The sequence below is a fragment of the Balaenoptera borealis genome, assembly GCF_965194805.1.
Source record: "Balaenoptera borealis genome assembly, chromosome: 3".
In the NCBI taxonomy this organism is placed as follows: Eukaryota; Metazoa; Chordata; class Mammalia; order Artiodactyla; family Balaenopteridae; genus Balaenoptera; species Balaenoptera borealis.
In genome coordinates, this window is record NC_138866.1 from 148,316,628 (window position 1) to 148,330,279 (window position 13,652).

The window sequence follows — 13,652 nt, forward strand, 5'->3', positions numbered from 1 at the left end:
AATGCTTATGATCATGGAGTGATGATATTCCCTGAGAAATTGAGGGAGTGTGGTGTGAGTGTACCCTCTTTTTGGCTATGCAACCAACCAGGAATTTCCACGTATTAATGTTTAGAGCCTGCCAGGCAGGCTTGTCACTAGTGACATACTAACTTTTCTTCCACTCCTCCCCCAATGTCCCCAGCATTTTGGAAACCTGTTGGGGTAAAACTCAGGTGTGTGACTTCCCATAGCATGGGGATTTGTGCATGTGCGTGCTGGCTGCATGTGTGTTAGCGAGATGGGTTTGTGATGAAGATGATGCTGGGCAGAGCCCAGTGGGATCCTGGTGATCACTGATTCTGTTCTCTGTTTCTGTTACAGCCCTTGCCAGCATCCAGCCATGGGGGATATGAAAACTCCAGATTTTGATGACCTTCTGGCTGCCTTTGACATCCCAGACCCCACCAGCCTTGATGCCAAGGAGGCCATCCAGACCCCTAGTGAGGAGAATGAGAGTCCCCTCAAACCTCCAGGCATGTGTATGGATGAGAATGTGTCCTTGTCTCACTCAGGATCAGCCTCAGATGTGCCAGCTGTGAGTGTCATCGTCAAGAACACCAGCCGCCAGGAGTCATTTGAAGCGGAGAAAGACCACGTTGCTCCCAGCCTCCTACACAATGGATTCCGGGGCTCGGACCTGCCTCCAGATCCCCACAACCTAGGCCACAACTGTGGGAAGTTTGATTCCACTTTCATGAATGGAGATAGTACCAGGAGTTTCGCCAGCAAGCTGGAACCTTCCAAGTCAGAGCCCTTACCAACTTTTAACCAGTTCAGTCCAATCTCCAGCCCCGAACCCGAGGATGCCATCAAAGATAATGGGTTTGGGATAAAGCCCAAGCACTCTGACAGTTATTTCCCACCCCCTCCTGGGTGTGAGTCTGTGGGGGGCCCGGTCCTGGAGGCTCTGACTAAGTTTCCAGTCCCAGAGCTGCATATGTTTGATCACTTTTGTAAGAAAGAACCCAAGCCAGAACCCCTGCCCCTGGGGAGTCAGCAGGAAGACGAGCAAGGTGGGCAGAAGACAGTGGAACCCCACAAGGAGCTGGATACCAGTCGATTCTTTGGGGAAGCTTTGGAGTTCAACAGCCACCCTGGCAACAGTATCGGAGAGCCTAAGGGGCTTGCCTCGGAGCTAGGTACCTGTTCGTCAGTGCCCCCTAGGCAGCGTCTTAAGCCAGCTCATTCCAAGCTGTCCTCTTGTGTTGCAGCCTTGGTGGCCCTGCAGGCTAAACGAGTGGCCAGTGTCACCAAGGAGGATCAGCCTACCCACACAAAGGATCCCTCAGGGCCCACAAAAGAGGGCTCCAAAGGCAGCCCCAAAATGCCCAAGTCACCAAAGAGTCCCCGGAGCCCTCTGGAGGCCACTAGAAAAAGTATCAAGCCATCAGACAGCCCTCGGAGCATCTGCAGTGACAGCAGCAGCAAAGGCTCCCCTTCTGTGGCTGCTAGCTCCCCACCAGCAATTCCCAAAGTCAGAATCAAAACCATTAAGACATCATCAGGGGAAATCAAACGGACTGTCACAAGGATCCTGCCAGACCCTGATGATCCCAGTAAGTCCCCTGCTGGGTCACCTCTAGGAAGCGCCATTGCTGAGGCCCCGAGCGAGGTGCCAGAGGATGAGGTCACTGCCCTGTCTGGGGCGGAGCACTTTCTTGAGGTGGGCACAAATTCAGGGAGCCCCCAGGGTGACAGGAAGGGGGATGAGAGCATGACAAAAGCCAGTGAATCTTCAACTTCCTGCTGCAGCTCTGGGTCCCGGGGCCCAAAGGGGGCTGCCTCGGGCTCCCAGATGGGCAAGAAGCAGCAGCAGAGCACAGCACTGCAGGCATCCACCCTGGCCCCTGCCAACCTCCTGCCCAAAGCCGTGCACCTGGCCAACCTGAATCTGGTCCCCCACAGTGTGGCCGCATCCGTGACGGCCAAGTCCTCAGCACAGAGGCGGAGCCAGCCACAGCTCACGCAGATGTCGGTGCCCCTGGTCCACCAGGTGAAAAAGGCCGCCCCACTGGTTGTGGAGGTCTTCAACAAGGTCCTCCACAGCTCCAACCCCGTGCCCCTCTACGCGCCAAATCTCAGCCCGCCTGCGGACAGCAGGATCCACGTGCCGGCCAGTGGGTACTGCTGCCTGGAGTGTGGGGATGCGTTTGCCTTAGAGAAGAGCCTGAGCCAGCACTACGGCCGGCGGAGCGTCCACATCGAGGTGCTGTGCACACTGTGCTCCCAGACGCTGCTCTTCTTCAACAAGTGCAGCCTGCTCCGGCACGCCCGTGACCACAAGAGCAAGGGGCTCGTCATGCAGTGCTCTCAGCTGCTTGTGAAGCCCATCTCTGCGGACCAAATGTTCGTGTCGGCCCCTGCGAACTCCATGGCACCAGCAACCCCGGCTCCCCCCTCCTCCCCCAAACACGGCCTCACTTCAAGCAGTGCCAGCCCCCCGCTTCCAGCTTTGCCGCTCTACCCAGACCCTGTGAGGCTCATCCGGCACAGTATCAAGTGTCTCGAATGTCACAAGCAGATGCGAGACTACATGGCTATGGCTGCACATTTCCAGAGGATGACGGAGGAAACCGAGGGGCTGGTAAGCAGACCCTCTCTGTGATAGTTGTCAGGCCCCTGGTTCGCACGGTTCCATGACTGGGCATGGAGAGAGAAGCTCATTGATGTGGGGCAGTGTGGCATCTTAAGAGCCCTAGAAGAGGAATCTGGCTTGCTGGTTAGCGACCCACCTGGATATTTAGTGCTTGGTGTTTATTGGGAAAAGTGTCCTGCCCACAACTGAGGGGAGACCCTGAAGATTTAACGAGTGTGTTTATGGACACTCCGCTCCCAGGGTCCATTGTTGGGCTCTCAGGGTCCATTGTTGGGCCGGGGCTAGGGCTCTGCTGGATGGTCCCCTGGTCTCTGGCAGCTGTCAGCACAGTCCTTGCACGTGCCCAAAGAACTTGGGGGCAGAGGTACGTGCATCACTGCCCTGCGCCTCAGTCTGTACTTCTGAGAACCTTGTCTTTACCAAGTTGTTGTGCCCCACGGTGGACATAGCTGTGTTTGCAGAATCCCTTTGGGGAAGCTGTCGTAGGGCCAGTAGCAGGGTTGATGTGGAAGGAGAGTAGACTGACGTGTGGGCCCCGAGTCAAAGGCTTTGGGGCCTCTTCCCCTTATCGCTGTTCTCACCACTAAGAAAGCAGCTGCCCTTATCTCTTGTTCTGATTCTTGGTTATGCTTGATGAGAACTTGATGAGTGTGTGTGTGTGTGTGTGTGTGTGTGTGACTTAAGGCATTCCATGCTGAAAACACCCTTTGGCACCTGGTGTGTCAGTGGTTGTCTGTATTAGCAAGGTGCTCTGAAGAAGCAGGCCTCCAGAAGGCTCTTCTCTTCCCTCTCCAGGTGGCTCCCTTAACAACTTAGCCAAGCCCAGCCCCTCACCAAGCCTCCCTAAGCCAGGGCCACAGAGGCCTGGAAGGAAAGCAAACCAGCTCTTTTTACTTCAGTTCACAGTGACCCACGCACCTGTTGGTGTCTTGATGAGCTCTGCCCTTGTTTATCGAGTGTTGCCCGTGTGCACAGAGGCTCTGTGTCAAGAGCAGGGATGCCCATAGGAGGAAGTCGCACCATTCTTCCAGGAGCTCACGATGGCTCAGCAAGGGCAGGGCTCCCTACCCGAACTGCTAGAGTGTGCGGCAGGCTAAGACTGGGCTGAAAACAGGCTTATAACATAGTTGCATAGAGTTCCTCAGAGGGACTAATTCCTCGTGGTTCCAGACATAGGGAGGGTGCCACGTGGACATGACATTTGAGCTGGACCTGCAAGGATGAGTTTGGAGGAGGGGGAGGGGCAAGGGGTGTTCCAGGTATAGGGAACAAATGTATGGGAAAGTGCAAAGGGATTTGAGGTACAGGGAGTTGTTGGGAGTGAGACCAGCCTTGGGAGTGTTGGGCTAGAGACAGGAGGTGGAATTCAGTAGGCAGCCCCTGCAAGGGGCCAGCAAGGTGCCATAGGTCACTGTTGCCTCCCATCTTCACCTTCTCTCTTTCAGTTTGCATTTTCTTTCTAATGAGTCAGGTGGAGTGTGGGCCCCCCAGGCCCTTTCCTCTGGGGCTTCAGGTATTCCTGCTGTACCAGCATGGTTGACTTGGACAGGATCACTTCTTCTGGGTCATCTGATCAGAACCTTTGCCAGTGAAGGTCTGATGCCTGTGCCTGTGGTTTCTCCCCCACACTTTTCTTCACTCGCCTTTTAAAATCTGAGCAGGCTAAGGTCTGGGTGTAGGATCCCAGGCTGGCACCCTTCTCATCCTGCATCTTCTCTGTGTCATTCTCCTTCAGTGGGAGCTGGACAAGAGGGCCCCCCAGAGGGAAAGGGAGGGACTGCTGTCAGGCTTCTCTCAGTCCAGCTCTGTTCTCTCACAAAATCTCCTGCCAATAAATGTGGCCTCAGAGTCTCAGGGAAAGGGGAGGGCTTGAGTTCTGGGGTCAAAATCTAACCTTGATGGCTGTTGGCTTTGGGTTTCCCAAGATGGTACCCAAGCTTTAGGCCATATAAGGGGCAGGCAGTGGACCAGTGGGGTGGGGTTGGGCTCCACTCTGCTGGAGGGACTGTAGGATAGCATGCTTGGGCCTTTGACTTCTTCCTGGGAGTCTGAACCACTTATGTCTCCCTCTGCAGTGGCTGGAGGGGTCCTTCCCCTTACATTCCAAGCCACCTTGTTGGACAGATGTCAGCACAGAGAGATTATTTCTTCTTGTTCTTAAGCTTTTGTTTAAGTATGTCATTATCACACCTAACAAAATTAATAACAATTCCTTAACATTGTCTAATACAATTCATATTCAAATTTTCCCTTCATGTCAAAATTGTCTTTTTACAGTTGAGCTTGTTTTGAATCAGAAACCAAATGTGGACCAAGTGTTGTGTTTGTTTGTTATATCTTTGAAATTTCTCAATCTAGAGCAGTACCTCTTCCTACTCCACCCAACAAGGGCCCCCCGCCCCCCCTTATTTTTCACATCATTGCTTTGTTGAAGAAACTGGTTCGTGTGTCCTGAGAATTTTCCAGGACAATTCTGGGTTTCACTGATTGCTTCCTGAGAATTTTTCAGGGTAATTTTGAGTTTGACTGATTGCTTCCTCATACAGTTAATTTGTTCTATACCCCATATTTTATCTGTAGACTAGAAGTTAGCAATGAAGACTTGATTAGATTCGTCTTGAGGAGTGGGAATACTGTGTTCTTCATAATTCATTACTTCAGGGAGGCACAATGTGCTTGATTGTCTCCATTTTAATGATGCTAAACTTGATCAGTGAGTTTAGGTTGGTGATGTTCAGATCCCTTCCTTATAAAGTTTCCTATCTTTTTACCTAATGATTTTAGCAGCCGTTAATAATTGCTGCTTGAGTCAGTAATTTTACTAGGAGTTGCAGGAGGTTGTTTTAAATTTTATTATTTCTTTCTCATTTATTAGCTGGAATTCTGTATAAAATCTTTTCCTCTTCCTTGAGGGCTATTAGGTTACCCTGAAATACAGTTTATGTTGGAAAATTGGATAAATTTGTTTCCCTCAGTTAACAGTTTTCACAGTAGTGAATTGATGCCCCAACAATCTTAAATGGTGTTTTATGAGTCCCTCCTCTATTATTTTTAAAAATTGTGGTAAAAACACACGTAACATAAAGTTTACCATCTTAACCATTTTTTAAGTGTACAGTTTAGTAGCGTTAAGTACATTCACATTGTTGTGCAATCAGTTTCCAGAACTCTTTTCATCTTGCAAAACTGAAACTCTAAACCTATTAAATAACAACCCCCTATTCTCCCCTCCCTTTTCCCCCTGGCAACCACCATTCTACTTTCTGTTTCTATGAATTTGACTATTCTAGGTACCTCACATAAATGGAATCATACAGTGTTTGTCTCTTTTTGACTGGCTCATTTCCCTTAGTATAATATCTTCAAGGTTCATACATGTTTTAGCATTTGACAGAATTTCCTTTCCTGAATAATATTCTATTGTTGTATATACCACATTTTGTTTATCCATTCATTCATTGATGGACACTTGTGTTGCCTCCAGTTGTATCATGAAAAATGCTGCTATCAACATGGTGTACAAATATCTTTTCAGGACCTTACTTTCAATTCTTTTTTTGTGTGATCAAATATTTTATTTTATTTTATTATAGTTGCTGTACAATATTATGTTAGTTAGAGGTGTACAATATAGTGATTCACAATTTTTAAAGGTTATACTCCAAAATTTATAATTATTGTAAAATATTAGCTATATTCCTTGTGTTGTACAGTATTAGTTCTTTGGGGTATATATCCAGAAGTGGAATTGCTGGATCATATGGTAATTCTATTTTTAATTTTTCGGGGAGCCCCCATACTGTTTTTTACAGTGGCTGTACTATTTTACATTCCCACCAATAGTGCACATGGGTTCCAATTTCTCCACATCCTCACCAACATTTGTTATTTTCTGGTTTTTTCATAGTAGCCACCCTAATTGGTATGAGGTGACTTCCTCTATTATTTTTAGTGGTAGTGTTATAATGAACTTATTGGTTTCTATATATTCAGTATGTTTATGTGTTCAGTCATTCTTTTTTTCTCTTTTCCATTATGGTTTATTACAGGATATTGAATATAGTTCCATGTGCTTGCTATACAGTAGGACCTTGTTGTTTATCCATTTTTTATGTAATAGTTTGCATCTGCTAATCCCAAACTCTCAATCCATCCCTCCTTAATCCCCTCACCCCCTTGGCAACCACAAGTCTGTTCTCTATGTCTGTGAGTCTGTTTCTGTTTCATAATAAGTTCATTTGTGTCATATTTTGGATTCCACATATAAGTGATATCATATGGTAGTTGTCTGTCTCTTTCTGACTTACTTCACTTAGTATGATAATCTCCAGGCCCATCCATGTTGCTGCAAATGGCATTATTTCATTCTTTTTTATGGTTGAGTAGTATTCCATTGTGTGTGTGTGTGTGTGTACATGTGTGCATACAGACATACCACATCTTCTTTATCCATTCATCTGTCCAGAGACATTTAGGTTGCTTCCATGTCTTGGCCATTGTAAATAGTGCTGCCAGGAACATAGGGGTGCATGTATCTTTTCGAATTATAGTTTAGTCTGGGTATATGCCCAGGAGTGGGAATTGCTGGATGATATGGCAACTCTATTTTTAGTTTTTTGAAGAACCCCCATACTGTTTTTCACAGTGGCTGCACCAATTTACATTTCCACCAACAGTATAGGAGGGTTCCCTTTTCTCCACACCCTCTCTACCATTTGCTATTTGTAGACTTTTTAATGATGGCCATTCTGACTGGTGTGAGGTGGTAACTCTTTGTAGTTTTGATTTGCATTTTTCTAATAATTAGTGATGTTGAGCATCTTTTCATGTGCCTACTGGCCGTCTGTATGTCTTCTTTGGAGAAATGTCTGTTTAGGTCTTCTGCCCATTTTTTGATTGGGTTGTTTGTTTTTTTGTTATTGAGTTGTATGAGCTGTTTGTATATTTTGGAAATTGAGCCCTTGTTGGTTGCATTGTTTGCAAATATTTTCTCCCAGTCTGTAGGTTGTCTTTTTGTTTTATTTATGGTTTCCTTTGCTGTGCAAAAACTTATAAGTTTGACTAGGTTCCATTTGTTTATTTTTGCTTTTATTTCTATTGCCTTGGGAGACTGACCTAAGAAAACATGGGTACAATTTATGTCAGAGAATGTTTTGCCTATGTTCTCTTCTAGGAGTTTTAAGGTGTCATGTCTTATATTTAAGTCTTGAAGCCATTTTGAGTTTATTTGTGTGTATGGTGTGAGGGTGTGTTCTAATTTCATTGATTTACATATGGCTCTCCAGCTTTCACAACACCACTTGTTTGAAGGGACTGTCTTTTCTCCATTGTATAGTCTTGCCTCCTTTGTCAAAGATTAATTGACTGTAGGTTTGTGGGTTTATTTCTGGGCTCTCTATTCTGTTCCGTTGACTCATATGTCTGTTTTTGTGTCAGTACCATGGTGTTTTGATTACTGTAGCTTTGTAATATTGTCTGAAATCTGTGAGGGTTATGCCTTCTGCTTTGTTCTTTTTCCTCAGGATTGTTTTGGCAATTCTGAGGCCTTTATGGTTCCATATAAATTTTAGAATTATTTGTTATTTCTGTGGAAAATGTCCTGGGTAATTTGATAGGGATCGCATTAAATCTGTAGATTGCTTTGGGTAGTATGGCCATTTTAACAATATTAATTCTTCCAATCCAAGAGCATGGGATATCTTTCCATTTCTTTGAAACATCTTCAGTTTCCTTTATCAGTGTTTTATAGTTCTCATCATATAAGTCTTTCACCTCCTTGGTCAGGTTTATTCTTAAGTTGTTTTGTTTTGTTTTGTTTTGTTTTGATGTGATTTTTTTTAACATCTTTATTGGAGTATAATTGCTTTACAATGGTGTGTTAGTTTCTGCTTTGTAACAGAGTGAGTCAGTTATACATATACATATGTCCCCATATCTCTTCCCTCTTGCATCTCCCTCCCTCCCACCCTCCCTATCCCACGACTCTAGGTGGTCACAAAGCACCGAGCTGATCTCCCTGTGCTATGCAGCTGCTTCCCACTAGCTATCTATTTTATGTTTGGTAGTGTATATATGTCCATGCCACTCTCTCACTTTGTCCCAGCTTACCCTTCCCCCTCCCCGTATCCTCAAGTCCATTCTCTAGTAGGTCTGCATCTGTATTCCCGTCTTGCCCCTAGGTTCTTCTGACCATATTTTTTTCTTTTCTTTTCTTTTTTTTTTTTTTTTAGATTCCACATATATGTGTTAGCATATGGTATTTGTTTTTCTCTTTCTGACTTACTTCACTCTGTATGACAGTCTCTAGGTCCATCCACCTCACTACAAATAACTGTTTTGTTCCTTTTTATGGCTGAGTAATATTCCATTATATATATGTGCCACATCTTCTTTATCCATTCATCTGTTGATGGACACTTAGGTTGCTTCCATGTCCTGGCTATTGTAAATAGAGCTGCAATGAACATTTTGGTACATGACACTTTCTGAATTATGGTTTTCTCAGGGTATATGCCCAGTAGTGGGATGGCTGGGTCATATGGTAGTTCTATTTGTAGTTTTTTAAGGAACCTCCATACTGTTCTCCATAGTGGCTGTATCAATTTACATTCCCACCAACAGTGCAAGAGGGTTCCCTTTTCTCCACACCCTCTCCAGCATTTATTGTTTGTAGATTTTTTGATGATGGCCATTCTGACCGGTGTGAGGTGATATCTCATTGTAGTTTTGATTTGCATTGCTCTAATGATTAATGATGTTGAGCATTCTTTCATGTGTTTGTTGGCAATCTGAATATCTTCTTTGGAGAAATGTCTAATTAGGTCTTCTGCCCATTTTTGGATTGGGTTGTTTGTTTTTTTGATATTGACCTGCATGAGTTGCTTATATGTTTTGGAGATTAATCCTTTGTCCGTTGCTTCATTTGCAAATATTTTCTCCCATTCTGAGGGTTGTCTTTTCGTCTTGTTTATGGTTTCCTTTGCTGTGCAAAAGCTTTTAAGTTTCATTAGGTCCCATTTGTTTATTTTTGTTTTTATTTCCATTTCTCTAGGAGCTGGGTCAAAAAGGATCTTGTTGTGATTTATGTCATAGAGTGTTCTGCCTGTGTTTTCCTCTAAGAGTTTGATGGTGTCTGGCCTTACATTTAGGTCTTTAATCCATTTTGAGTTTATTTTTGTGTTATGGTGTTAGGGAGTGTTCTAATTTCATTCTTTTACATGTAGCTGTCCAGTTTTCCCAGCACCACTTATTGAAGAGGCTGTCTTTTCTCCACTGTACATTCTTGCCTCCTTTATCAAAGATAAGGTGACCATATGTGCGTGGGTTTATCTGTGGGCTTTCTATCCTGTTCCACTGATCTATATTTCTGTTTTTGTGCCAGTACCAAACTGTCTTGATTACTGTAGCTTTGTAGTATAGTCTGAAGTCAGGGAGCCTGATTCCTCCAGCTTCATTTTTCTTTCTCGATTGCTTTGGCTATTCGGGGTCTTTTGTGTTTCCATACAAATTGTGAAATTTTTTGTTCTAGTTCTGTGAAAAATGCCAGTGGTGGTTTGATAGGGATTGCATTGAATCTGTAGATTGCTTTGGGTAGTAGAGTCATTTTCACAATGTTGATTCTTCCAATCCAAGAACATGGTATATCTCTCCATCTGTTTGTATCGTCTTTAATTTCTTTCATCAGTGTCTTATAATTTTCTGCATACAGGTCTTTTGTCTCCTTAGGTAGGTTTATTCCTAGATATTTTATTCTTTTTGTTGCAATGGTAAATGGGAGTGTTTTATTAATTTCACGTTCAGATTTTTCATCATTAGTGTATAGGAATGCAAGAGATTTCTGTGCATTAATTTTGTATCCTGCTACTTTACCAAATTCATTGATTAGCTCTAGTAGTTTTCTGGTGGCATCTTTAGGATTCTCTATGTATAGTATCATGTCATTTGCAAACAGTGACAGCTTTACTTCTTCTTTTCCGATTTGGATTCCTTTTATTTCTTTTTCTTCTCTGATTGCTGTGACTAAAACTTCCAAAACTATGTTGAATAATAGTGGTGAGAGTGGGCAACCTTGTCTTGTTCCTGATCTTAGTGGAAATGGTTTCAGTTTTTCACCATTGAGGACAATGTTTGCTGTGGGTTTGTCATATATGGCCTTTATTATGTTGAGGAAAGTTCCCTCTATGCCTACTTTCTGGAGGGTTTTTTTATCATAAATGGGTGTTGAATTTTGTCGAAAGCTTTGTCTGCATCTATTGAGATGATCATATGGTTTTTCTCCTTCAATTTGTTAATATGGTGTATCACGTTGGTTGATTTGCGTATATTGAAGAATCCTTGCATTCCTGGGATAAACTCCACTTGATCATAGTGTATGATCCCTTTAATGTGCTGTTGGATTCTGTTTGCTAGTATTTTGTTGAGGATTTTTGCATCTATGTTCATCAGTGACATTGGCCTGTAGTTTTCTTTCTTCGTGACATCTTTGTCTGGTTTGGTATCAGAGTGATGGTGGCCTCGTAGAATGAGTTTGGGAGTGTTCCTCCCTCTGCTATATTTTGGAAGAGTTTGAGAAGGATAGATGTTAGCTCTTCTCTAAATGTTTGATAGAATTTGCCTGTGAAGCCATCTGGTCCTGGGCTTTTGTTTGTTGGAAGATTTTTAATCACAGTTTCAATTTCAGTGCTTGTGATTGGTCTGTTCATATTTTCTATTTCTTCCTGGTTCAGTCTCAGCAGGTTGTGCATTTCTAAGAATTTGTCCATTTCTTCCAGGTTGTCCATCTTATTGGCATAGAGTTGCTTGTAGTAATCTCTCATGATCCTTTGTATTTCTGCAGTGTCAGTTGTTACTTCTCCTTTTTCATTTCTAATTCTATTGATTTGAGTCTTCTCCCTTTTTTTCCTGATAAGTCTGGCTAATGATTTATCAATTTTGTTTATATTCTCAAAGACCCAGCTTTTAGTTTGATTGATCTTTGCTATCATTTCCTTCATTTCTTTTTCATTTATTTCTGATCTGATCTTTATGATTTCTTTTCTTCTGCTAACTTTGGGGCTTTTTTGTTGTTCTTTCTCTAATTGCTTTAGGTGTAAGGTTAGGTTGTTTATTTGAGATGTTTCTTGTTTCTTAAGGTAGGATTGTATTGCTATAAACTTCCCTCTTAGAACTGCTTTTGCTGCATCGTTGTTGGTTTTTTTTTTTTTTTTTGATGTGATTTTGAAAGGGATTTTTTTTTTTTACTTTCCCTTTCTGATATTTCATTGTTAGTGTAAAGAAATGGAATAGATTTCTATATGTTAATCTTGTATCCTGCTACCTTGCTGAATTTGTTTATCAGTTCTAGTGGTTTTTGTGTGGAGTCTTTAGGGTTTTCTCTATATAGTATCGTGTCATCTGCATATAATGATGATTTTACCTTTTTTTAAAAAAAATAAATTTATTTATTTTATTTATTTATTTTTGGCTGTGTTGAGTCTTTGTTGCTGTGCGTGGGCTTTCCTCTAGTTGGGGTGAGCGGGGGCTACTCTTCATTGCGGTGTGCGGGCTTCTCATTGCAGTGGCTTCTCTTGTTGAGGAGCATGGGCTCTTGGTGTTCGGGCTTCAGTAGTTGTGGCACACAGGCTCAGTAGTTGTGGCTCGCGGGCTCTAGGGCGCAGGCTCAGTAGTTGTGGCGCATGGGCTTAGTTGCTCCGCGGCATGTGGGATCTTCCCAGACCAGGGAACGAACCTGTGTCCCCTGCATTGGCCCGCGGATTCTTAACCACTGCGCCACCAGGGAAGTCCCAATTTTACCTTTTTTAAAAAACATTTTTATTTATTTTTACTTTTTGGCTGTGCCCCGTCGCTTGTGGGATCTTAGTTCCCCAACCAGGGATCAAACCCATGCCCCCTGCAGTGGAAGCATGGAGTCTTAGCCACTGGACCACCGGGGAAGTCCCTATCTATTTCTTCTTGATTCAGTTTTGGTGAGCTGTATGTTTTTAGAAACTTGATCCTTTCTTCTGTGTTGTCCAGTTTGTTGGCATATAGTTCTTCATAGAATTCTCTTATGGTTTTTTGTATTTCTGCAGTATCAGTTGTTATTTCTCCTCTTTCACTTTTTACTTTGTTTATTTGGGTCCTCTCTCTTTTCTTCTTGGTGACCCGGGCCAGAGATTTGTCAATTTTGTTTACCCTTTCAAAGAACCAGCTCTCGGTTTTATTGTTTTTTTCCTATTTTTTTTTAATCTCTATTTTATTTATTTCCTCTCTGATCTTTATTATTTCTTCCTTCTGCTAACTTTAGTTTTTTTTGTTCTTTTTTTAATTCTTTTAGGTGGTAGGTTAGGTTGTTTATTTGAGTTTATTCTTGTTTTTTGAGGAAGGCCTGTATCACTATGAACTTCCCTTTAAGAACTGCTTTTGCTGCATCCCATAGATTTTGTATGGTTGTGTTTTCATTGTCATTTGTCTCAGGGTATTTTAAAATTTCCTCTTTGATTTCATCATTGACCCATTGGTTTTTTAGTAGCGTGTTGTTTAGTCTCCATGTAATCATTTTTTTCTCATTTCTCTTTCTGTGGTTGATTTCTCGTTTCATGCCCTTATGGTCAGAAAAGATGCTTGAAATAATTTCTGTCCTCTTAAATTTGTTGAGGCTTGTTTTGCATCCTAGTATGTGGTCAGTCCTAGAGAATGTTCCACGGGCACTTGAAAAGAATGTGTATTGTGTGTGTTTTGAATGTAATGTCCTGAAGATATCAATTGGTCTACCTGTTCTATTGTATGTCGTTTAGGATCTCTGTTGCTTTATTGATTTTCTGTCTGGAAGATCTGTCCACTGATGTGAGTGGGATGTTAAAGTCTCCTACTATTATTGTATTCCCATCAGTTTCTCTCTTTATGTCTGTTAGTATTCATTTTATGCATTTGGGTACTCCTGTATTGGCTGCATATATGTTAACGAGTGTAATATCCTCTTCTTGTATTGATCCTTTTATCATTATACAGTGTCCTTCTTTATCTTTCATTTTGG

At 42.9% G+C, this 13,652-nt stretch overlaps 1 protein-coding gene across 8 annotated transcripts in view; it reads left to right on the forward strand.

Annotated features, from left to right (window-relative positions):
- Positions 1–13,652, forward strand: part of ZNF592 (zinc finger protein 592) — a 55,945-nt gene that overhangs the window by 27,656 nt on the left and 14,637 nt on the right. For all 8 annotated transcript variants that reach the window (XM_082388277.1, XM_082388278.1, XM_082388284.1 and 5 more), the window contains one exon: positions 364–2,626. In XM_082388277.1, the coding sequence (XP_082244403.1) occupies positions 383–2,626 (2,244 nt within the window). In that variant the 5' untranslated portion in view covers positions 364–382. The remainder of the gene's footprint in view (positions 1–363; positions 2,627–13,652) is intronic.